Source organism: Narcine bancroftii, chromosome 2 (assembly GCF_036971445.1).
Source record: "Narcine bancroftii isolate sNarBan1 chromosome 2, sNarBan1.hap1, whole genome shotgun sequence".
Classification (NCBI taxonomy): domain Eukaryota; kingdom Metazoa; phylum Chordata; class Chondrichthyes; order Torpediniformes; family Narcinidae; genus Narcine; species Narcine bancroftii.
In genome coordinates this window covers 204,639,019-204,665,828 of record NC_091470.1, presented here as the reverse complement: position 1 = coordinate 204,665,828, position 26,810 = coordinate 204,639,019, and the positions used below count along the sequence as shown (strand labels likewise).

Here is a 26,810-nt window from a genome sequence, read left to right as displayed (position 1 = left end):
AGATGATCCTCAGCCTGGTGATGCTGGCTCTGATCCTCCTGGATCTTCACCCCAATGGGAGCTGCTGAAAGACGTGGTGTGCGGGGGTGGAAGGGTGTCCTCGATAATTTTGCATGCCCTCTTCAGACAATGATCCTGGTAGATCACGTCGATGGGGAGGAGGGAGACTGGCAGAACACGCCGGTAGTTTGTAGTTCTTCCCCATGACCTGCGTGGGTTTCCTCCAACCCTCAGGTTTTCCTCCCCATCCCAAAGGCACACGGAGTTGTCAGTTAATTGGGTGTATCTAGGCAGCCCAGGTTCATGGACTGGAATGGCCTGTTACTATGCTGTGTCTCTCAGTTAAGGAACTGATTGTAAACTTCAGGAGAGGGAAATCTAGAGAACATGAATCAGTCCTCATCAAGAAGTCAGCAGGGTTACAAAAAACTTCAAATTCCTGGGTGTCAACAACTCTGAGATGGGGTCTCCATGTCAATGCAATCATGAAGAAAGCTCACCAGTGGTTAAACTTCGTGAGGAGTTTGAGGAGATTTGGTACGTCACTAAAGACTCTTGCAAATTTCTACAGGTATACAGTGGAAAATGTTCTGAACCAGTGCATTACTGTCTGGTGCAGATGTGCCAATGCACAGGACAAGAAAAGATTACAGAGGGTTGTGAACTCAGCCAGCAACATTGTGGGCACCAGTCCTCACTTCATTGAGCCAGTCTTCACTCCATTGAGGGCATCTACAAGAGGCGGTGTTCTAATAAAGCAGCCTCCATCCTCAAACACCCCCCCACCACCACCACCATCACCACCCAGGTCATGCCCTCTTCACTCTGCTACCATCGGGGGTAAGGTCCAGGAGCCTGAAGGCGAGCACCCAGTGGCACAAGGATAGCTTCTTCCGTCAGATTTCTGAACGGACAGTGAACCACAGGCACAGTCTCACTTTCTCCTCATTTTCCAACGCTTTATTTTTAAAATGTAATTTTAGGTATTATTTCTGCTCACAATGGTGCCGCAGAGAAAGGAATTTTACGGCTCATGACAATAAATTCTGATTCCAAATTAAAGGGCCTTGATGTACAGTCGACTGTTCTGTTACGAGGCCAGAGGATGCCCAAACCCAGCAGCAATAGATATTCACCAAGACAAATGGTAACTTAAATAAAAGTTGCTCTTAGTTAAAACAGAATTAAACTTTAACTTATCTCTATTGACTTACTTAACCCCCTTCTAATTCTAAGCGCACGTGTGTGTAATGTGTGTGTAAGTTCAGAAAAGTTCTTTGGTTCACAGTCCAATCTCACTTCTCATTCCTCCAACTTCACTGGTTGCAGGCAATTCTTATACTGTGCACAGAATTTAACATTTATAAAGTTTACCAAGCTTTGGTGCTTGAAAGGTAAACAGTTACTTCTCAGGAAGGTTCTTGTCGGTTTTAAGAGAGAGATTTGTTGCTCCAGGACATCCACAACTGATGAACTTCCATCAGCCACTTCAGTGTCTTGCTGAAAAAACCTGCCCCTTCAGAGTTCTCCAGATGATAACCTCTTTCTTTCAAGTCACCACAGAGTTGCATTTTGTTTCACTTATTCCAAATGAAGCATTTGACAGCCAGTCCTCTCCTCTTGCATAAGCCACAAGGGCTTTGACCAGGCCATCTTCCAAAATGGGACATTCTACAAGCTTTCCAGCTTGTCCTGTTCCAGTACCAGCTGCTTCTGCTGGTTGTAACACTGTATAAATGATCACTGTCTGTCTCTCTTTCTCTGAGAGAAAGCGTGTTTGACTCTCTCTGCTTGCAAAACCACATGACCCTCTTAGAACAGCAAGCTCTCTTCCAGACAGAAGGCGGCTCCAACAAGGTCTTTCATCTGTTGCCTTTTGTAAACAACAATCCATTAGTGAAATCTTTTGGGCACTCTCCAAAGCTCTTTCAAATGCTGTGAGGCTGAAAAATCTAGCAAGGGGCAGAGCTCCAGTTTTTTAAAATAAGATCTGTTTTAAAATGTTTGTATATGACCTACACTAACAAACCTTTCCCAATTAATCTCCCAAAAACATAGTTGTATACTCTGTCACAGTTCTCTCTCGCCCACACAAACGCTGTTTGACCTGTTGAGTTTCTCCAGCAGGTTGTGTTTAGCAGCGGATTTTTTTTTTAAACTTTCAATCATTTTAATATCATATTATAGGTAAGTAATGCATGAGGAGGATATCATCAACAAGGGAAAAATATAAAATATATGACATGATATATTGGTCATCCTTCAGTTTGAAAAAGGCACGTTGTTGTGCAGTTCATCTGTGGACATGAAGTGACTCTGTGGTCCCAGTCTGGAAAGGTACAATGGAGGCACTGGAAGTCTATTGTTGTAATAACCGTACTTTGTGACGCCATTCACGGTATTTCCATCGGTTTTTGGCTTCGCCTGTCTTTGAAATCGGGGTAGATTTCGCAGCACAGAGCTCGTCAATGGGACCTGTCAGCTGCCATAGCTTCTACTCCTCTTTCCTGGATGCAGTAGCATGGGGTTTCCTTCATAGTTCAGGCATGGACGACCTTGAGGTCTCCTTCCAGACTCGAGTCCACCCTGGAGCAGCCAGTGAAGCGTCCGTTCTGAGGACATGTTTCCCCCACCGCATCTGGGCTCTGATGACCAGGAACTCCATGCTTTTGGACTTCAAACGACCCAAGACCTCCAGGTTGGAAACACGCTCTTGCCAACAAATGAATTATATAACATATTGTATTAACCATATATCTCTTCTTCTTTTTGGCTTGGCTTCGTGGACGAAGATTTATGGAGGGGGTAAATGTCCACGTCAGCTGCAGGCTCGTTTGTGGCTGACAAGTCCGATACGGGACAGGCAGACACGGTTGCAGCGGTTGCAGGGGAAAATTGGTTGGTTGGGGTTGGGTGTTGGGTTTTTCCTCCTTTGTCTTTTGTCAGTGAGGTGGGCTCTGCGGTCTTCTTCAAAGGAGATTGCTGCCCGCCGAACTGTGAGGCGCCAAGATGCACGGTTTGAGGCGATATCAGCCCACTGGCAGTGGTCAATGTGGCAGGCACCAAGAGATTTCTTTAGGCAGTCCTTGTACCTTTTCTTTGGTGCACCTCTGTCACGGTGGCCAGTGGAGAGCTCGCCATATAACACGATCTTGGGAAGGCGATGGTCCTCCATTCTCGAGACGTGACCCACCCAGCGCAGCTGGATCTTCAGCAGCGTGGACTCGATGCTGTGGGCCTCTGCCATCTCGAGTACTTCGACGTTAGGGATGAAAGCGCTCCAATGAATGTCGAGGATGGAGCGGAGACAACGCTGGTGGAAGCGTTCTAGGAGCTGTAGGTGATGCCGGTATAGGACCCATGATTCGGAGCCGAACAGGAGTGTGGGTATGACAACGGCTCTGTATACGCTTATCTTTGTGAGGTTTTTCAGTTGGTTGTTTTTCCAGACTCTTTTGTGTAGTCTTCCAAAGGCGCTATTTGCCTTGGCGAGTCTGTTGTCTATCTCGTTGTCGATCCTTGCATCTGTTGAAATGGTGCAGCCGAGATAGGTAAACTGGTTGACCGTTTTGAGTTTTGTGTGCCTGATGGAGATGTGGGGGGGCTGGTAGTCATGGTGGGGAGCTGGCTGATGGAGGACCTCCGTTTTCTTCAGGCTGACTTCCAGGCCAAACATTTTGGCAGTTTCCGCAAAACAGGACGTCAAGCGCTGAAGAGCTGGCTCTGAATATATAACCATATATAACCATATAACAATTACAGTACGGAAACAGGCCATCTCGGCCCCTCTTGTCCGTACCGATTTAAGTGAACCCCATTAGTCCCACCTACCCACTCCTTCTCCATAACCTTCCAATCCCATCCATGCACTCATTCAACCTTCTCTTAAATGACAAACCTGACCCTGCTGCAACCACCTCTTCCAGAAGGTCATTCCACTTCGCCACCCCTCTCTGAGTGAAGTAGCTCCCTCTCATATTACTTCTAATGTTTTTCCACCTAACCCTTAACCCCTCGTTCCATTCTCCCTTACCCTCAAGGGGAAGAGCCAATTCATATCTACTCTGTCTATTCCCCTCATAATCTTAAATACCTCTATCAAATCCCCACTCAACCTTCTACGCTCCAATGAATAGACCCAGTCCACTTTATCTTTCTCCGTATTCAAGATACTGTAATCCAGGCCACATTTTAGTAAATCTTCTCTGCACCTTCTCAACCTTATTGATATCCTTCCTATAATTTGGGGACCATAACTGCCCACAGTATTCCAAATTTTGCCTCACCAATGCCTTGAATAGTCTCAACAGCACCTCCCAACTCCTATATTCTATATTGCACCACAATTAACAAATATGTCCTCATCTCAACAATTTGAAATCCTTAAAAAAAAAGAGATTTTTATTGAATAAAACCCCACCTATTCTGAAGAAAACACTGGGCAGATTATCCTGAGAATTAATTAATAAAAATCAATTGACTAGTCTTCACCAACAAAGAGAAATTAATTATAGTCTGGAGAGAAAAAAATGACCTTATTGGTACAATGTGGTCCTAGTTCTTGTTTTAATTTCCTCATTGTTTGGGCACAATTTGTTATTTCAGCATCGAGGAGAATTTAATGCATAACTTAATGTTTAAATTATCCTGTTGCTGCTGTGAAAGTGACGTCTGAGAACATTTTGTTCCCTGTATTCGAACCAGAATGGAACTATTGTGTCTCAGCTTCATTAACGTCTAGACTGGGTCATGAGCTGCACTTTATACCCATCCCCCACCCCCCTCCCCCCCCCCCCACCACATCCCCAACCCCATGTCTGCATTGCTGATGGTTTTCCACAAAGGACTCGGAGGCATGGGCAATGAGGGAGGCAGCAGTTGTGGGAATAATGCCCCTCTCAAGTTCAAGTTGGACCCCTCTCCCTGAGTCTCCACGCTGCCGGAGGCAAGGGCAGAGGGAGGAGGGAGTGAGGGGACAGAGGGAGGAGTGAGTGGGGGAGCAGAGTGAAGAGGAAGTGAGGGGACAGAGGGAGGTTGGAGCGAGGGAGCAGAGAGAGGGGACAGAGGGAATGAGGGAGCAGAGGGAGGAGGGAGTGAGGAGATGGTGGAAGAAGCAATAGGAGGTGATGGGACAGAGGGAGGAGGGAGTGTTGGAGGAGGGAGTGCAGGGACAGAGGGAGGAGGGTGGGAGCAGAGGGAAGAGGGAGTGTGGACAGGGAGGAGGGAGTGAGGGAACAGAGGGTGGTGGAAGGAGGGGCAGAGAGGAGGGTTTAGGGCAGAGGGAAGCATTGAGAGGAGGAGGGAACAGGAAGGGCAAGGGAAGAGGAGGATTGGTGGGCAGAGAGGGAAATAGGGAAGGAAAGAAAGAGAGGGAGGGGGATAGGGAGGGGGACCACAGGCTGCAGGGCGACCTGTGGTCAGGAATCCTGTTGTGGGCTGTGGGCTGCTGGAAACCTAGTGGTCGTCCTTTGGTTAGTGGTCAGGCAGTTCATGTGTGGACACGAAGGTGACTCTGCAGTCCCAGTCTGGAAGGGCAGAGTCTAGCACAATGGGGGCACTGGAAGTCCATTGTTGTAATAACCGTGGCTGCTCTCCGACGCCGTTCACGGTTTGCCACCAGTTTTTGGCAGCGCCTGTCTTCAAAACCAGGGCTTGCCAGCGGGACCTGTCAGCTTCTACACCTCTTGCCTTCACAGCATCTTTATAGCACTTGCGTGGTCTCCTTCCAGCCTTCCATTCACAACAGAACAGCTGGTGAGGCATCCAGTGGTCGTCCATTCTGATAACGTGTCCCACCCAATGCATCTGGGCTCTGATGATCAGGGACCCGATGCTGGTGGACTTTGCGCGACCCAAGTTAGAGACATGATCTTGCCAATGCCAAGGATGAAATGAATGGAGGGCGCGCATGTGGAATTTCTCCAGTTGTTTTGATGTGAGGGAGGATGACCACGGCTCTGTAGACTTTCAGCTTGGTGGAGATGCGGACGTCGTGGTACAGAGCCTCCCCAGAGCCTGGCTGGCCTCACTAATCCTGCAGTCATTTCCTTTGTCCAAAGACCCATCACTCGAGATGATGCTCCCCATATATTTGAAGCTGGAGACCTAGAATACATGGGAGGTGAATCCACAGACACTGAATGACTCTGAAGGAACTCTCAACAGCCCCTTTCGCCCCACGAGCCAGTGTCGCCCAATTTAACCCCCAATTAACCAACAACCTCGTGTACGGTATGAACGGTGGGAGAAGACCTCAGAGGAAAGCCCTCAGAAGATACCAACTCCTTACAGATGGTGCAGGATTCGAACCCTGCTCGCTGGTGTGGTTATGGCGTTGCATCAGCCCCTAGACAAACCGTGCCCCCCCCTTCCATTCCCTCATCTGTAAGGGGCTAAATGCGAAGCTTTGTCTGTCTTGTGGCAGGCAGAAGGCAATTTGGTGTTCAGTAGGGACTCCGAGACGCCCTTGCGGTTACTGTGGAGGTCTGGGGGTCGCTTCGTCCTGGGCCTCCGGAGTTCGGGAAGCACCGTGAACTGTGTACGCTCTCCCTAACATAGCCCCTGGCCCATTGGGGAGTCACTGAACCTGACTGCGTGTAATCTGCAGTGGCCTTGGAAGATGAGTGGAAGCTTTCTTCTACATCTTAATGGCGGACAATTTGACGTCTTATTGGAACATGACTTACTCTACCATCTTTAGTCACTAATCGGGTATTGTTAGGGAGCTTAATTCTGATATTTCTGCGTGTTTTGTTGCTAGTTTTACTAATCAATGACAATAAAGTGAATCTAAATCTGATCTCTGACCTGGCAATGAAATAACAAGGAGAGTGAGGGGTAGGCGACGGATCAAAGAGAAGCCAGGGTCAATCGGCGGGGAAGGGGGAAAGAGGAAGAGGAGGGCTGGGAAAGGTGGTGTTGGGGGGATGTAAACAGAGGGGAGGAGAAGCGGGTGCTGGTGAGGAGGGGAAGAAATGAGGGGAGGGAGAACCGGTTCACAGATGGAGGAGTGGGACTGGCGCATTGCGAACATCACAAGTAGGAGGCTGTCTCCAAGGCAACCAGTGTTCAATGTTCTTTCTCTGCTAATAGTCTTTGAATGTCGGACAAAGCCGGAGCAGAGCCCTGGGTGTGGAGGCAGGGGTTTCGAACAGCTGTGGGGCTGGGGGGGGGGGTGCGGTGATAGAGCTTCTCAGACCTTCACCATCTGAGTCAATCCACCTGGGGACATTTGTCGCACTCTCCGTCACACACGGCACCCCCACCAAACAACCGCTGCAGGAGAAGCACAGAAACCACTATGAAAGACCAAAGGATATTAATCCAACTAGATGTTCCCCTTAAAGAGTTCCCTCCTTCCATCATACCCAGGGCAGGGTCAACACGGGTAGACACAGTGTGATGCTCCCAACGCACCAACCCATCACACACTCCCAGGGCACGGGTCACTCACAGAGTGAACCTCCCTCCACACCGTCCTGTCACACAGTCCCAGGGCACGGGTCGGACACCGGGTGAAGATCCCGCCTCAACGTCCCGTCACACACTCCCAAGGCATGGGTCAGACACAGAGTTAACCACCCTCCACACCGTCCCGTCACACACTGCCAGGGCACGGGTCAGACAAAGGGTGAAGATTCCTCTCAGTAACCTGAGGACTGAGGTATTTCAGAGAGTTTGACACAGTGCGTGAAATCTAAGAGGTTTCACACCTTCCCATAAAGTCGAAACTTCTCACGAGCTGTGCCTTGGTCTCAGAGAACATCTCAAAGTGAGAGCACCACCAGGAACACTTCATGACCTGCATCACAGAGAATAGTTGTGGTAATTTGAATTACACTAATGCATGGAATCTTGAATAAAAACCTTCTTATTGAACCAAAACACACATTATTGACCAGCCATCTATCAGGCAAGATCCAAAACTCATTTCAATATTTTTACACCACATTCATTTGAATTATTTATTGTCATCACGTGTTCTGAGATGCAGTAACAAGTTTTATTTGCCTGCTATCCAGGCAGGACAACTCACTCTCAGAGAAATCCCATCAGTCCCACTCCCTCACTGATTTCTAATTCCCTGTCAGTTATTCTCTCTCACTGGCCGATCCACTCACTGCAGTGCAACTTACAGCGGACAATGAACCCTCCACTGGTCACTAGAACACTGGGGTACAGTACTGGTGGGGATGGGTCTGTCATTGTGTAACACTGGGGTACAGGACTAGTGGTGATGGATCTGTCACTGTAAGCCTCCCATAGTGTCTATAATCTTGTATCTGATTTATTAACGGAATAACAAATCTTTTTCGTATTCAAATAGGACGTGCTGTCGAGCAATCTGTGATCACGAGTAGGCGGGGCAGCGCTTTTCCACTGAAGTAAAATCGCACGCCTCGCCAGAAGAGAGGCCAAAGACTCTGAACCAGAGATAAAGAGGAATTATTCCCTCCCATTGTGCTGAAGAGGGCCACCTCTTGAAAATTTTTGAGAAAGTCTGGGAAACCTCTCTACAGTCTTTACACCTGTCACACCAGGGAGTCGTATCAGAATAAAAGCAAGGCAATTTAGCCTTAGATGTATGCGCTGTACGTACCACATTGAATTGTTACAGGCAATGAGGAGCACATAACGAACTTAAGAATTGTGTCCCAATTCACATCTGATAGTCAAATTTAAATCTTGTTCCCAAGCAGTTTTGATTCTAACTAACGGAGTTGGAATTAAACATTGCAATTTCTCATAAATAATAGATTATTAAACCTTTACGAGAAGACATAAAGCTGAAAAAAACTCATCTCCAAAAACTTAATTCAGACTCTCTTGGGAAATTAGAAACCTATGATTCAAGAAAGTGCCAGGCTTGCAAATATCTAAAGAATGAAGGGGGGGGGGCAGGTTATATTTGGCAGAAAGCTATTCAAAGGATGCAAAATATCTATCAATGAAGAGGTCCTTAAAGCTTCAAATACCCACTCTATACCAGCTCTGGAAAATTACGTCATGTAAAGAGGGATGAAATAAGTGAATGGACTTGAGAGAGAAAAATGATGAAACGCAAAATGTTTTTTAAATTGTACCCAAATTCTCATAGAATATTTAACGATTGGATTATTTATTAACATAGTGGAAAATGGAAGCAATGAATTAGAACAATTGGGCGGAGGGAGAATTTAGCTCCATTAATATCCATAATGGACGGTCAGAATGATTATGAAAGAAGGGCCAAAACATAAGATTTCGTACATTTTGCCCAATAGTAGAATCTAAAGTTAGGCTGAACAATCCCACCATCTTTCCAAGATCTCTGTGGAAGAACTTCATTAAGGAAAGGAAGCTTACCCTTCCCTATGCGAGATGATATGTCAGTCAAACAACAAATTGGGGCAAATATTGGAACAGATTGAAAAAGATATAAAATTGTGAGCAAAATATTAATTTTAATGAAATTATACAGCTAACTAGAGTTGTAGACAAAGGTCAGGGAATGATTCTTGTTTAAGCATAGCTAGATAATTCTCCTTTAAAAAAAGATTTAATTTAACCCATACATCTCGTCTCACCGAGTTCGCAATCTTCCAGCAGTGCTCCCGCACATATTTGTATGTCCGTCACCCCCAATCACCCTCCACCGGCCTGTGTGGGTTTTCCCCTCTCACCATTCAAAACATACGGGGATTTCAGGTCAACCTGTTCCATTCCTCCACCCACTTCCCAGCCCCCTGTTCTCTCCCACCTGCCCATCGTTTGTACTCAGCATCTGGTGCCAATGTCCCAACAATAGTTGGCCGGCATTGATGGATTCCATTGGCCCTGATACCGCTTTTCCAGGGTCACAAAGTCCTGGTGAAACCTTTCACCATCTCCCAGCCACCTGTCCTTTTTCACCTGCCTGCTAAATCCTCCTTGATTTTCTTGGAACAATGTATACTTGGAGCAACTTTGAGTGGCCCAATAACCTTCTAATCCACAGGTTCCTGGGGTGTGAGAGGAGCCAGAAACACTTTGTCACACAAGGAAAGCAAAGGCTCTGCCTGGAATGCCCAGTCAATGGCCCACGCAGTTCGGAGGCTCTTATGGTCTTCCTGTATCATGGAAACATCGGGAACATTATCCCTTCTGTTTAGCCTGGATTGAAACTCATGCTGGGGATGGTGATAGATTAATATCTGGGCACCTGAGTATCACCTGTACCTATTGTTTGAATACACTGGTCAATTTTTTTCAAAAGGTTTGCTCGGGGGTTATGATAGCCAACGATATGCTGAACTCAAATATAATTTCAGATTTGCTGTATCCAGTGATCACTGGGGGATCGGAAGTGGACAGTGTGAGAACATTTAAGTTCTTGGGAGTCACTATCTCGAAGCATATTTCCTGGACCAAACACACTAATGGCATCAGGAAGAAAGCACTTCAGCACCTCGGCTTCCTCGGGAGTTTGCAGACATTTAGCATGACATTGGAAACCCTGGTAAATTTCCAGAGGTGTGGTGGAAAGTGCACTGACCGGCTACATCATGGGGACAGCAAAGCCCCTCAGCAGAAACTCTGCAAAAGGTCATGGACCCAGCCCAGGACATCACAGGCAAAACCCTCCCAGCCATCAAGAACATCTACAGGGGATCACTGCTGTCGGAGAGCAGCAGCGATCATCTTGGATCCACACCACCCAGCACACGCTCTGTTCTCACTGCTGCCAAAAGGTATTGCAGCCACAAGACTTGCACCACCAGGTTCGGGAAGAGCTTCTACCCCTCCACCATCTTCAATGACAAACTCAATTAGAGACTCATTTAAGAACTCTTATTTCTGCACTTTACTGTTTTATTTCTCTCTGTTTCGCACAGTTTGTTTACATTTTTTATTTGTATACCTTTGTCCATTGAGTACAGTTTTTGCACTACCAATAAGTGGTAATTCGGCCTGGCCCACAGGAAAAAGAATCTCAGGGTTGTATGTGATGCCATGTATGTACTGGGACAATATATAAATCTGAAATAAATCATGTAGGAAGTTGGTGAAACATTAAATTAACTTTGCTTGAATTTAGCATGTTTAATCACATAATTATCCTGACACATTGCGTTAGTTCAACTGACCTACAAACGTTTTGCTACTGATTTTCATTTGTACTCAGCATCTGATGCCTCTCGTGTCAGTGTCCATCAAGTGTCATCAATTTGCAGATAACTCACAGTAATTGGCCACATCAATGACTACGATGAGTCGCATGATGGAGAAGAGGTGGAAATCTCACGACGCTGTGCAAAAGTAACAACCTGAGTCTCATCATGGACAAGACAAGACAAAGGAGATGATCGTGGACTTAAGGAGGACCACTTTCCACTACACACCAACAACTCCGTAGTGGAGAGAGTGGAGGGCATCAGTCTCCTTGGAGTCCTCTTAATTAGTGACATATCATGGACACTCAACATCTCCTCACTTGTCAGGAAGATGCAACAGCAATTGCACTTCCTAAGAAGAATGAAGTGGGCGAGGCTACGAGCCACCATCATGTCAACCTTCCATAGGAGCTCTATTGAGAGCATCCTGGCCGGCTGGGTCACAGTAAGGGTACTGTTGGTGCAGAGAAATGGATTGAAGGTTAATCCATGGGACCAAAAGAATGGCAGAAAGGATCACTGGAGTCTCCCTCCCCCCATTGATGTGATCTACCGGGATCATTGTCTGAAGAGGATGCACAAAATTATTGAGGACTATAGAATATTACCACACTGAAATAGGCCTCTTCACCCCTTCTAGTCTGTGCTGAGCCTTTATTTTTGCACAGTCCCATAGTCCTCCATACCTCTCCCATCCTCCATATTCCTTTTAAATGTTAAAATTGAGGGACGCATTCACCATTTCAGTTGGCAACTCGTTCCACACCCCCACCACTCTCTGTGTGAAGAAGTTCCCCCTAAACCTTCCCCATTTCACTCTTAACCCATGACCACTTGCTTGTGCCTCACCTACCCTCAGTGAAAAAATTCTATCTCCATTTACCTTGTCTAACACCCTCGTAATTTTAGATGGCTTGATTAAATCTCCCCTTATTCTTCTATGCTGGAGGGAATAAGGATCTCACCTGTTTGACCTTTCCCTGTAACTCAGCGCCTGAAGTCTGGGCAATATTCTAGTAAATCTTCTCTGCCACGCCCCCTTCTCACGACATCAGGAAGGAGGTCCCCAAACGTCCAACGGTACAAAAGGAGCTTCTTCCCCTCAGCCATCAGATTTCTGAACGGACAATGAACCACACGTTCTCTTATATTTATAATAGTTTATTTAATTTCACATGTAATTTGAAGCAATGTGATGTTGCTGCCAAGCAATAAATTGCGATAAATTCATGGCGATAAATTCTGATTCCGATTCTGACTCCTCGAGTGTCCCATTGCCATAGTGAAAACACAAAATGCAGGAGAACTCAGCAGGTCAAACAGGGCCCTTTATGTAGCAAAGATACATGAATGACATTTCGGGCTTGAGCCTTTCATCAGGGTCTGAGGAAATGCCAGCAGGGGTCGAACAAAAGAGTTGGGGAGGGGGAAAAGGGTGGCAAAGGCAGGAGATGATAGGAGGAGAAAGGAGGGAGGGGCAGCAGCAATGAGGGGGAGGGAGGATGGCTGGGTGGGGGAGGGGGAAAGGAGGGAAAATTGGAAAATCATGAAAGGGGTGTGAAGAAAAGGTGAGCAGGTTTAATAAAAAGCAGAAAAGTCAATGTTAATGCCATCTGGCTGGAGGGCACCCAGATGGAAAATCAGGATTTGTTCCTCCAACCTACGGTGGTCTTAGAGTGGGAGTATGACTCAGAATTGAAATGGTAGGCTACTGGGAGGTCGCAGTTGTTGCGGACGGAGATGAGATTCTCAACGAAATCATCTCCCAATCTGCGACCAGTCTCCCCGACATAGAGAAGGGAGCACCGGATGCAGTGAACCAGTCCTGCAGTTATACAGGTGAAGCGTTGCTTCACGTGGAAAACCTGTTTTGGGACCGGGGGTGGGAGGAGGTGTGGGGAACAAGAGATGCACCTCCTGCGGGCTCAGGGGTGTGATGGGTGGGGAGGGGTGAGTGCAGAAGTGAATCACGGGGGATCGGTCCCTGCAGAGGGGAGGAGAAGAGAAATGTGTCTGGTGGTGGGATCCTGTAGTAAGTGCCAGAAATTCCATGCACCCACCTCCCTCTGTTTTAAAAAAAAGCTTCCTGTTGAATCCCCCACCCCACCACCTCACCCACATCCTCTGGTCCCCCAACCCTGAGCAAAGTACTCTCTATTCTTTCCCAATCTATTCTGACTAATGTCTTAAACATTGTACGTACAATTTCCATATGCATCGACATTCACAGTTGCTCCAGTCAACCTGGTGCTTCTGGAATAAAATTAAAATAAGAATAATTGAAAAATAGAGACAATAAATATTCAGTTATCATCGTGAAAGAATAACACTGGACTTAACATGCTGCCCCAGTTCCCCAGTAAAAAAATTTGTCCCACACATCTTTCAGGCCATAAATGCCTGAAAAGGTTTCTGGATTATTCTTTTCTTGAAAATGTTATTTATCATTTGCAGCAATACAAAGAAAAATTCAATAACACAGTAATTATTGTAAGTCCTTCTTATTTTTCTCCCCAATCACCCTCCCTCCCATAAGAAAGGGAGAAAAAGAAAGAGAACACCTATGTCTACATTTATAATATTATTATTAAATGTGTATAATCTTCATTGACTATTTTTGATATTTTCTCATTAAGATGGAAAAAGTAGATGAAATTTTATTCATAAAATCTATACATGGTCTCCAAATTTTATAAAAGTTTTCAATTTGATTCCTTGAACTATATGTATTTTTTTTTCTAAAGGTTGACAACTTTGCATATCCAGCTGCCATCTGTCCACCCTCACGGTTTTCCTCGTTACCGCTGTACATCTCTTTGCAGTCGCTACTGCTCTATTTTAAAAATTTTCTTGTTATTTATCCAATTTCAGTTTTGAATCTTTATTCATCTATATTCCCAAGTAAAAGTATTTTTGGATCTGTTTGTATCTTTATCTTCATAACTTGTCCGAGCAATACCCTCAGATCGTCTCAAACTCGTTCCACTTTCTCACAGGACCGGACCGAATGTTAGAAAAGTCCCTATTTCCTTGGTACATCTAAAACTCTTTATCTGAATAGTTAGAATGAAGCCAATTTAATTTATGTGGAGTATAATATAAATGATGTAGAAAATTATATTGAACCATTTGATATCCAGCATTAACTGCATTTGTAACATTGACACAGGTTTGACCAGATTTCCTCTTGAATTTATGCATTTAAATCTTTCTCCCATTGTAATTTTGATTTGTATAAATATTTTTCCTTGTATTTTCTTGTAATTTTATATGCATTATTAGTAATGAAATTCTTAATAATAAGGCACCTGTTATTATACCTTCAAATTAAGGTTTCTGATTATTGACCCCATCTATGAACTTTTATCTTCTTTCCTTTTTCATTGTTATATTATACTATTGAAAGAGACAAAGACACAGCATGTAAATATTTTGCTCATAATCTAACCCCTCCCTTGTGAAGTTATTGGCTGAACGTGCGTTCCGCGACTGTAACAGGGAAAGCATCCTCGAAACGGGATCTAAATAATCTTATAAATGATGAAAATATTTAAGGACCCCATAAAGTTGCAAAGTTCATTTCCGTAATAGAACATCTAAATGCTTTCCAGACCATTGCCATCACATCTGACAGCCATTGACAATGAGTAGGAGGGCCAGAACCTTTCCATCTCACTAATATGGCTCTTCTGGCGAAAAGGAGAGCAGAGGAAGTCGTGTGGAATTGTAGCCTGCCCCATCAACTTTTTGTTGGTCTGGGCCCCTCCCCCAGGCCGGCGCTGTCTGTTTTCTGAGATTTCCTGCTTCTGGCTCATTCTGTCCATCCCTTATCGAAGGCCCACAGAGTCGGCAAAATATCTTTGCTTTTTATTGTTGCGGCATTTTGGAGGTTCTTTACACTGAGTTGGTCCATCATTGTGTTTTTACTTGCAGACGTTCGGGTTTCATTAATTTATGTAGCTGCTACGTGATTTCCTTTATCTACTGAAGACAGGCATTCTTTCCTGCCCTTTCAACTTGCTTCTTGTCTGGGATCCCTCTGTACAACAAATGTTGTTAATTCTACACTTTCTCCTTATACCAGACCTGCCAAAGACTAACACCATGCACAACTTTAGACATGCACAGTGGTAAAGGGCCCTTTTGGCCCACAAACCTGTGCTGCCCAATTGACTGACCCCCCAGTACATTTCTGAAGGGAAGGAGGGAACTAGGGAGCCCAGAGGAAACCCACGCAAACACAGGGAGAACTTTGTACAGGCAGCACGGGATTTGAACCCCTGCCCCGATCACTGGCGCTGTTACCAGGCACCCACACTTGCTTTGATTCATTTTCCATCACTGCATGTGTGGAGGTAACTGATCAATAAGCTGCTGCATCCTTTCATAGCCACCCCCCACCCCGCCATGCCATCCATGACTCCATCAATTTTTGTTTCATCTGCGAACTTGCAAAGCACTCATCTATATTTTCATCGAAAGCAGAAAAGCGACCTGCTGGAGGCCAACAAGGCCAAGCGCCATCAGTGGAAGAATAATGGTCCATGCTTCCGATTGGAACCCTTCATCACAACTTGGCCATTTTCTTCTTCTTAACCTGCTGAATTTCTCCCAGAATTCTTTTTTCTCCAAATGCCAGCAGAAACAGAATCAGAATTTATTGTCTTGAATTAGTCATGGAATTCGGTGTTTTGCAGCAGCAACATGGTGCAAACGTTCATATTATAACCATCTTACATTACTATAAAAATAAAAATAATAGAGCATGAAAAGTAAGGCGGAGTCTTTGGTTCATTGATCATTCAGCAATCTGTTGGCGGGGAGGGGAAGAAGCTATCCTTGTGCCGCTGAGTGGTCCATTGAGTGCAGTCCTTCCAAACGAAGCAACATTTCATGGGTGAATCTGCAGGGGTCCTCTTCTGCATCCAGTGCTCCCGCTGAGGTCTCCTTTACATTGGAGAGAATGGACACAGACTCTGTCTGCTGCAATAGCGTGGATCTCCCAGTGGCCATTCATTTTAATTCCCCGCCCGATTCCCTTGCAAATATGTTTGTCCACGGCCAGACTGAGACCACCCGCAGAGTGGAGGAACAAACATCTCATCTTCCGATCGGGCTCCAAACAGCCAGATGGCATTAATATCGAATTATTTGGCTTTCATTAAACTAATCCCCCCCCCACAATGATTTTCCCTGTTGCCTTCCCCCAGTTCTGTCTCTCTCCCTTTTCCCTGTCTCCTTTCACACAGACATATTCAATCCTCACCACTTCCCTTATCATATCCAATTAACACCTTTTGTGGGTCTGGATTTCTTTCCCCCAGCCAGCAGGCGGAATTCTGAGATTTCCTGTTTTTTGCTTATTCTTTGCTTATGCCCTGAAGAAGGGCTCAGGCATGAAACATCGACGATATATTTTTTTTATCTCCAGACACTTTCTTTGGCTTGGCTTCGCGGACGAAGATTTATGGAGGGGTATGTCCACGTCTGCTGCAGGCTCGTTGGTGACTGACAAGTCTGATGCGGGACAGGCAGGCACGGTTGCAGCGGTTGCAAGGGAAAATTGGTTTGTTGGGGTTGGGTGTTGGGTTTTTCCTCCTTTGTCTTTTGTCAGTGAGGTGGGCTCTGCGGTCTTCTTCAAAGGAGGTTGCTGCCCGCCGAACTGTGAGGGATGGTTGGAGGTGATATCAGCCCACTGGCGGTGGTCAATGTGGCAGGCACCAAAAGATTTCTTTAAGGAGACCTTGTACCTCTTCTTTGGTGCACCTCTGTCACGGTGGCCAGTGGAGAGCTCGCTATATAACACGATCTTGGGAAGGCGATGTTCCTCCATTCTGGAGACATGACCCACCCAGTGCAGTTGGGTCTTCAGCAGCATGGATTTGATGCTTGCGGATTCTGCCAGCTCGAGTACTTCGATGTTGATGATGAAGTCATTCCAATGAATGTTGAGGATGGAGCGGAGACAGCGTTGATGGAAGCGCTCTAGGAGACGTAGGTGATGCCAGTAGAGGACCCATGATTCGGAGTCGAACAGGAGCGTGGGTATGACAACGGCTCTGTACACGCTGATCTTTGTATGTTTCTTCAGGTTGTTGTTTTTCTAGACTCTTTTGTGTAGTCTTCCAAAGGCGCTATTTGCCTTGGCGAGTCTGTTGTCTATCTTTTTGTCGATCCTTGCATCAGATGAAATGGTGCAGCCGAGGTAGGTAAACTGGTTGACTGTTTTGAGTTCTGTGTGCCCGATGGAGATGTGGGGGGGCTGGTAGTCATGGTGGGGAGCTGGCTGATGGAGGACCTCAGTTTTCTTCAGGCTGACTTCCAGGCCAAACAATTTGGCAGTTTCCGCAAAACAGGACGTCAAGCGCTGGACAGCTGGCTCTGATTGGGCAACTAAAGCGACATCGTCTGCAAAGAGTAGTTCACGGACAAGTTACTCTTGTGTCTTGGTGTGAGCTTGCAGGTGCCTCAGATTGAAGAGACTGCCATCTGTGCGGTACCGGATGTAAACAGCGTCTTCATTGTTGAGGTCTTTCATGGCTTGTTTCAGCATCATGCTGAAGAAGATAGTAAAGAGGGTTGGTGCAAGGACGCTGCTTTGCTTCACACCGTTATCAATGGAGAAGGGTTCGGAGAGCTCATTGCTGTATCTGACCCGACCTTGTTGGTTTTCGTGCAGTTGGATAACCATGTTGAGGAACTTGCGGGGGCATCGGAGGTGCTCTAGTATTTGCCAAAGCCCTTTCCTGCTCATGGTGTCAAGGCTTTGGTGAGGTCAACAAAGGTGATGTAGAGTCCTTTGTTTTGTTCTCTGTACTTTTCTTGGAGCTGTCTGAGGGCAAAGACCATGTCAATAGTTCCTCTGTTTGCGCGAAAGCCACACTGTGATTCTGCGAGGACATTTTCAGCGACACTAGGTATTAGTCTATTAAGGAGAATCCTAGCGAAGATTTTGCCTGCAATGGAGAGCAGCGTGATTCCCCTGTAGTTTGAGCAGTCTGATTTCTCACCTTTATTTTTGTACAGGGTGATGATGATGGCATCACGAAGGTCCTGAGGCAGCTTTCCTTGGTCCCAGCAAAGCATGAAAAACTCATGCAGTTTAGTATGCAGAGCTTTGCCGCCAGCCTTCCAAACCTCTGGGGGGATTCTATCCATACCTGCTGCTTTGCCACTTTTCAGTTGTTCAATTGCCTTATATGTCTCTTCCCAGGTAAGGACCTCATCCAGCTCTAGACTCAAGGGTTGTTGAGGGAGCTGGAACAGGGCGGATTCTTGGACTGAGCGGTTGGCACTGAAAAGGGATTGGAAGTGTTCTGACCATCGATTGATGATGGAAATCTTGTCGCTGAGGAGGACTTCGCCATCTGAGCTGCGCAGAGGGCTTTGGACTTGGGGTGAGGGGCCGTGTCTCATAAAAAACCCTGAAGTCGCCAATGTCGGCACTAAGCTGGGTTCATTTGGCGAGGCTAGTCCACCACTCATTTTGGATCTCCCGGAGTTTGCGCTGAAGATGCCTGCATGCGAGACAGAGGCTCGTTTTTTCTCTGGCCAGGAAGGCTTTGCAAGGTGAGCCTGGTGGGCAGATCGCTTCTTTGCCAGCAGCTCCTGGATTTCCTGGTTGTTTTCGTCAAACCAGTCCTTGTTTTTCCTGGAGGAGAAGCCCAGTGCCTCTTCAGTGGATTACAGTATGGCTGTTTTCAGCTGATCCCAGAGGGTTTCAGGAGACGTGTCCGTGAGGCAGTTTGCATCCTCGAGCTTTGCTTGGAGGTTTGCCTGGAAGTTTCCTCTCACTACATCTTGACTGCAAGTTTCCAACATTGAACCTCTTTCTAGGGGCTCCACTGTTCTTGAACTTTGGCTTGAAGTGAAGGTTGAGCTTGCAGTGAACAAGCCGGTGGTCAGTGTGGCATTCCGCGCTGGGCATGACCCTGGTGTGGAGCACATCTCGTTTGTCCCTTCCTCGCACCAGAACGTAGTCCAGGAGGTGCCAGTGTTTGGATCATAGATCCATCCAGGTATTCTTCAGGCTGACTCTCTGCTGGAAAAGGGTGTTAGTAATGACAAGCCGCTGTTCTGCGCAGAGTTCCAACAGGAGGCGCCCGTTGTCATTGCACTTGCTGACACCATGCTTGCCAAGGATTCCTGGCCAGGTTTCTGAGTCTTTGCCAACATGAGCGCTGAAGTTGCCAAGGATGACAACCTTGGTGGCTGTAAGGGTGATTTGGATGACGTTGCACAGATCAGTGTAGAACTTGTCCTTTTCTGCTGGTTCCACTTGAAGGGTTGGAGCATAGACACTGATGAGAGTAATGCCTCGCTTGTTTTGAAGAGGGAGTCGCATGGACATGATCCGGTCAGAGTGGCCTGTCGGGGGGTTTTCGAGTTTGGAGACACTACAGCACAGAAAACAGGCCATTCTGCCCTTCTGATCTGTACCAACCATCATTATGCTAGTCCCATTGGCCTGCTCTCACTCCATAATCCTCCAGACTTCTCCCATCCAATTTATTCTTAAGATTGAGCTTGCATTCACATCAGATGGCACACTCCCACCACTCTCTGAGTAAAGAACTTTCCCCTAATGTTCACCCCCTAAACCTCTTCCTTTCAGCTTAAAACTCTCGTATTTATCTCAGCCAATCTAAATGGAAAACGCCTCCTCGCATCCACTCTGTCTCTAACTCTCATAATCTGGTCAACCTCTATCAAATCTCCCCTCATTCTTCTTCACTCCAAGGAATAATGTCCCAACCTGCTTAATCTTTCCCTGTAATCAACTCCTGAAGCCCCAGAAACACTCTGCACTCTTTCAATCTCATTGATATCCTTCCTATAGTTTGGTGACCAAAACTGCACACAATACCCCAAATTTGGCCTCACCAATGTCTTAAACAACTTTATCATAACATCCCAACTCATGTACTCGGTACTTTGATTTATAAAGGCTAAGATCCCAAAAGCTTTCTTCACAACCCTGTCCACCTGGGACGTCACATTCAGGGAACAATGTATCTGTATTCCCAGATCCCTCAGGGCCCAACCATTTACCATGGACATCCTTGTCCTCCCAAAATGCAACACCTCACACTTGTCTGCATTAAACTCCATCTGCCGCTTTTTGGCCCATTCTCCCAGCTGGTCCAGTTCCCTCTGCAAGCTTTGAACAACCTCCCTTGCTGTCCACGACGCATGCAATCTTTGTGTCATGAATCCAGTAAACTTGCTGATCTGGCTGAGTTCCTCCTGCACTTCGACATGACACTGAGTTGCAGAGCCGGGACAGGGGGCCAAATGCCCTGCTCCTATTTTGCATGTGCTGACAGAACTCTGTAGCGCTGCATTGACACTTTCATCAAGGAAGATGTTGCAAAAGTCTCCGCTGGACACGGCGAGAAGTTTATTGCCAATCTATGTTATCAATTAGAACAAAGGCATGAACTCTTGCTGCAAGCCTCAACACGTTCTGCAAACCACCTTAAAACCGGGTTTCTCTGCATACATTAAAATGCATTTATTGTTAGAGAAAAAAATGCATATTTCACTCAGAAACGTACCAAGAAAGAAAGAAACCACACTTGGTTTTACAAAGCATTCAGTCAGTAAACATTAATGGGTTCCAGGGAGATCAAAGAGTAAGTTATTTTATTAATGCATTATACGTTCACCAAGAAAGGAAAACAGTCCTCAATAGCACGTTAACAAAAATAACACACACATGAACTTTCCCCTAATGTTCACCCCCTAAACCTCTTCCTTTCAGCTTAAAACTCTCGTATTTATCTCAGCCAATCTAAATGGAAAAAGCCTCCTCGCATCCACTCTGTCTCTAACTCTCATAATCTGGTCAACCTCTATCAAATCTCTATCAAAACACAACAATGAACCCACAACACCACATGAATCCTGAACTCTTTGTACATCAGTTTAGTGGGTGGATCAGTGAGGAAAAAGTGAAGCAAAAGATTGTGGAAAATATACAATGGTGTCCTGCAGATAGGCACTTTAGAAATGGTTGTGTCTTCACTTCCTCAATCTCACACACAGTGGATAGGTTAAGGGGTGGTCTGGTGTTCAAACTCTTGGGGGGGGGTGGGTGGAATCACATTATGTTCTAATAAGGCCTCATATTTCACGACCTTTTGAGAAAATTACACCCAATTTGCATGAGGAAGACACCTTCGTAAAGAGTGGCGGAGATGGGTTGTTTACCCATGCTCCAAATCTGCAGATTAAGCTCCAGACAATAACGTCTGAAGGCAATTACCCGAGCACGACGTGAAAAGTACCCTTGCACTTTCGTTGAAAACACTCGGCGATGCTGGCGGAACGCAGCCGATCTCACAGTGTCCATTGGAGGCAACAGGGAGGGGGGGCCACCAACTCTTCTCTGTTTAGCTGAAGCCCCATCAGGATGGTGACCAGGGGCAGCAGGCCAGGGGAGGGGGGCTCAGCGTTGAAGGCCGCGGGGGATCGGAATCTTGCAAAGGATCCACGCGGGCTGCTGGAGCCTGGCTTACAGGAGCCAGATATCGGAACTGGGGTTCAGGAGGGTGCCGAGGGCAAGAAGGGTTCCTGAAGGGCCTCCTGGTCATGTCAGAGGTTTAGGATCTGGAACTCGGGTTGCCAATGGTTTGGTCTGAAGTCTGTGCGGCAGTGGGGGCTGCAGGTGCACTGGAGGCAGATCCCTGGACACAGCGTCTCTGAACTGCCTTGTGTATCTCTTTCTGTTATTGTTAGGTGCGCTGGCCAATGTGCATGGACGGACGTTGAAATATATCATGTACATACAGTACATTTTTCATGTATTATTACATGACATTAAAAGGAAGCTTTTGAAATTGGAAAATTCAGAGGTTATTCCAAAAGGTTGCCTGGCGTCTGGACGGAAAATGCTATGTTCCGAGTTTACATTGGGTCTTACCATGGCATTACTGGAAATTGCAGACAGACGGACCGTAATGGGATTAGGGTTAAGAATTAAATTAATTAGGACAGTGTCTAGATGACAACAGATTCTGTCTCAGTATTTGTTATGATAGGATTATTAAATATAGACGAGCAACATGGCAAGAAGCTCTTCTGGTACGTGGGCCTTTGACTCCCCCCTCCACACCCCTGTAAAACACAACAATGAACCCACAAAACCTGCATGTTGTTTTGAAGGGTGGGAGGAATCCGGGGCACCCGGGGGAGCCCCACGCAGAGACTGGGAGAACGTAGAGACTTGTCGCAGACGGTGCCGGTTTCAGACCCGGGTGGGTGGCGCTACGGCGGATTCATGTTGTGATTTCAACCCAGGCGATGGGGTTCCAACAAGGAGGGGGAACTGCATCCACTTGGAGTGAAAGTGGGTGAAGGAAGTGGAATGGTACATTTTAAAAAATGGTGGTGGGGGGGGAAACAGGATAGGAACAGTGGAATGAACTAAACGAAGAAATCTCTGTGGTGGTGGGGTCAGTAGAAGGGCGTTGGCCAAGATTCACAGGGCAACGATCAGGAGCCCATGATTTCCCCACTGAGTTCCCTCACTTATTCCCCTCACATTTATTTTGGAATTATTTTGGAAATGAGAAAACTTGTTGATTTGATCAAAGCAATGTGAAAATAGTAGATTGATCACACACATCAAATCAGGCTCCCAGGTACAGGAGAGGATTGCAGAGACAGGCCGGCAGGAGATTAACGCCTTTTAAAATCAGTGTGGAGTCTCTAGGAGTTAATGACCAGAAGATGCAATATAAAATTAAAAAGGGGTGATTGAACAAAATCACTTATTCTTTGAATATTTCTTGACTATAAATTTAAATTTAAGAGATATAGCACAATAACAGGGCCTTTTGGCCCATGAGTCCGTGCCACCCAATCACACCCAATTAACCTACAACCCCCGGTACATTTTTGAAGGGTGGGAGGAAACCAGAGCCCCCGGGGAAAACCTGCTGAGAACGTACAAACACCTCACAGACAGCGTGGGATTCGAACATGTAACAGAGCTGCACTAACTGCTACATTAACCAGGCTGCTCCAGTGACTGGGAAATAAGATAATTCCAGTCGAACATCATCCAAATGGGTGAAAAAATATTTGGTTTTCTATCCATGCAGGGTAGAAAGGAACGGCCTCAAAACTGGTGAGACTGCAAGGAGGGGATAGGATGCAGGCAAATGACAGGAGGTCCTCATGGAAGCTCTAATAAGGTGGAGAATCAGATTTTTCAGAGTTGGCCACCCAAGGTTGAAGGCCTGTGTTGGTTAACTCCAGAGAAACTCACAAAAACACACACACACTGCCACTTTGTAGACTACAACATCTCTATAAGGGAGACATGGCATTGAGATGGCAGTAGCTTTTAATAAGCCACTGTTCTGGTGAAGTTGGAGCTGGAGGGGCAGACTGGCCTCCAGCTCAGTCCCACCAAGGCAGGTGGCCACCTCTGTTCTGAAGTCAGATGCTAACATCTTTAACTGCAAATCTAATGGACTTCCTTCTGATCAGCTTGGTGGCAGATTTAAGTTGGGGGGAGGAAAATTAAGGTGCTGCCACTGCTATAACTTGTGCAGACCCTGGAGGAGTGGAGAGCAGGTACCTGTCTTTCTGTGCTCCTCTCCCTACTGCCTTGTCTGTCCTGCCCCACAGTCCTGTGTGGGGTTAAACTGCCTGCACAACGGGGCTGACAGAGGTTTTTTTTTACAAACAAATATCTTCAGATGGCGGCGCCCGCGTTCGGCCGCTGAGACCACCAGGGGTCCAAAGGATAGAAGACCACAACAGTGGACCAGCGTGGCAGCGTCACAGGCTGCTGATGAGCGGCTTCTGGGAGTCATGAATTCGTGAGGGTGCCAATGGCGTGGGGGTCTTGAAGGGCGCCGGGCACGGGCAGCTTTTTAACTGGGTTCAGGGGGGATGGGTTTGGGAAACAGGGCCCTTGGAGGAACCCGGATGTCTGGAGCTCTGGTTCGTCGCAGGACTCCACAGGAGGCCGTGCGGCTACAGAAACATCTAACTTTGTAGCTTCAGAGGATGTGGCGGGATCCACGGACCCTTGATGCCTCTCTTTTGCTTCTCTTTTGAGTCTTGATACTGGGCCTGTGGGCCTTCACAGGACAAAGAAATACCGTATATGGCGACATATTGGATGGTCCTTGAACATTAAAAATGTCACCCCAAAACCAGGGGTCAACTTACACACCAAGTATAAAATCCGAACTTTAAAATGAAGCCTCGCATTCCCCCCATGCCAAGTATGAAATACAAAGCTTAATAGCAATGTCCCAGCGCTCACCTGCGGGGTTCATCTGCCCAGTACAATTGCTGTCAGCTCTGAACAGGCTTCAGACAGCCTGTTAAAGGAGCCAACAGTGGTTTAGTTTAAAATAGACCTTTACTGGGTAATTTGGCTTCAAAATATTGTGAATTAGTGTATTAAAAGTGCCCAGCAGCGTGGCTCCACTGTTCAGTGGGAAGTGCCAGACTTGGGGTGGTCTTAAACAGCAAGTATAGCTCAAAACTTACATTTTAGATGGGTTGTCTTAAACAGAGTCATCTTATGTGCTGGCATATATGGTACGTGACCATGAAGGAATCTTATCTGCTCCCCTCCCCCCAATGTGAGGTGTTATAAGCCGCGCGTGGCTGTGATATAAGAAAGAGAATTGAATAAAAGCATCAAACTAATCAAAACATCAATGTTCTTTTGTCAGGCAAGGATAGGGCATCATTAGTGCAGAAGATGTTGGGGAAATGGAGATTGCATCCCAAGTCTTCCTGCAATTTTTCCCCTCAACATTCTTAGGTCAGCCTGCGATCAGGCAAAGAGAGGTCATTCAGAAATAAAGAAAGTAGTCCTTGTGTAGTTGGGTCACTCGCCTCCTTGAGCATCTTGTTATCTTTGTCGGTCCCCAACCCTTCCCTAAGTGCATCAGAGCCTATCCGTGGTGCAGAGCATCTCAATGTGCAAAATATACGGAATAGTTTATTTCCAAAAAGCGACTTCTGAGGTGAGTTGGCTGCAGCTTGAAGTTTCTTTCTCAGTTGCCACTCCCGGCTGGATGAGCCGTAGGCAGGCGGTCAATAGCAAAGGGCTTCCTCAATGGTTCAGGGAGTGAAGGAACCCCCTCTCATCAGCAATCTGAAAGCGAAAAGGAAGAAAAACAAATTCAGGCAGGCATCACTGAGTGGTTGCCATTGCATTTTGCTTGGAAGCTATTATAGAAATGCAAGGAGAAAGATGGCCAGTCAATACCATGACCTCTAAAGTGCGGGTAACTAAATGAAGACACACGTGACATTCCCCTGTTGCTAAGAGAATCCTATCATTATAGTCTTCTCTGAGTACCAGCGTCAACCTTATCTTAGGCCCAAGTCCACTGTTAATTCTCTGCCAATACTGCTTTTGGATCACTATGTCAAGAATCACATTACTCAAGGCAATCCCATCATAAACCTAGTTAAAAATAAAAGCTGATTACAGCAAGATTTCCAAAGCCAGGTCTTAGTTTTGTTGACACATCCAAACAGACTTTGCATGTTTGATTTCCAGCCAAGGTCTATCTTTGCAGTGCCCTTAAAACTTTTCAGAACCTGCCCCTGCCTCACTACCCTTAAGCTTTCAATTCCAAACCTCAGACTTTGGTCGTAGTCAGGTGAAGACTTCAGGAAGCATTTGGACCTCTAGGCCGCAATTCCAGTGAGGATTGGTATGAACATCTCCTCCACCTTCTCCATCAGTCCCGGAGCACCACAGCACCCTGCTCTACTCACTCTACAACTACGACTGTGTGGCTCAGAACGACACCATCTACAAATTTGCTGGCGATATTAAGGCAGTGGGTTGTATAAAGGGGATGAGTCAGCGCACGGGGGGGGGGAAAATGAAAACTTGGCTAAAATGGTGCAACAGCAGCAACTTTGTACTCAATATCACCAAAACTAAGGAATTTTTGATTGTTGATTTCAGGAAGGGGAATCCAGAGGTGTACAATCCAGTGATCATTGGGGGATCAGAGGTGGAGAGGGGGAGCACATTTATATTTTTGGGAGTCACTATCTCAGAGGATCTTTCCTGGACCCAACTCTAACAGCATCGTGAAGAAAGCACATCAGCGCCTCGACTTCCTCAGGAGTTTATGGAGTCTAGTACGACGCCAGAAACCCCGGCAAATTTCTGCAGAGGTGTGGTGGAAAGTGTGCTGACCAGCTGCATCACAGTCTGGTATGGGGGGAAACCAATACCCTTGAGTGCAAAACCCTCCCCACCATTGAGAACATCTACGGGGGACACTGCCGTTGGAGAGCAAGTGATCCCCCAGGGTCCACACCACCCAGCGCATGCTCTGGTCTTGCTGTTGCCATCAGGAAAGAGGTCTCGTGGGCCACAAGACTCGCTCCCACCAGGTTCAGGAACAGTTGCTCCCCCTCCACCATCAGGCTCCTCAATGATAAACTCAGTCAGGGACTCATTTAAGGCCTCGCATTTGTGCGCTTTATTGATTGATCACTCTCTCAGTGTCGCACAGTCAGTTTGTTCAAATTCTTTATCTGTTTACAGTTATTTAGCTCTCCAGCCGGATGACATGAACTTAGATTTCTCTGGGTTCTGTTTGCCTGCTTCCCGTACTCCCTCTCTCTTCTCATCCCTCGTTTTCTTTCCTCCAGCTCTTCACCCCCTTCCCTCTG

At 46.5% G+C, this 26,810-nt stretch overlaps 1 protein-coding gene across 4 annotated transcripts in view; it reads right to left on the bottom strand.

The window, feature by feature from the left end:
- Window positions 1-20,760: 20,760 nt before the first annotated feature.
- Window positions 20,761-26,810, bottom strand: part of LOC138755018 (insulin receptor substrate 1-B-like) — a 130,926-nt gene continuing 124,876 nt past the window's right edge. For all 4 annotated transcript variants that reach the window (XR_011351991.1, XR_011351992.1, XM_069920161.1 and 1 more), the window contains one exon: window positions 20,761-25,263. Coding sequence is in view for 2 of the 4 variants with exons in the window: in XM_069920161.1 (XP_069776262.1) it covers window positions 25,256-25,263 (8 nt within the window). In the remaining 2 variants the exon portion in view is untranslated. The remainder of the gene's footprint in view (window positions 25,264-26,810) is intronic.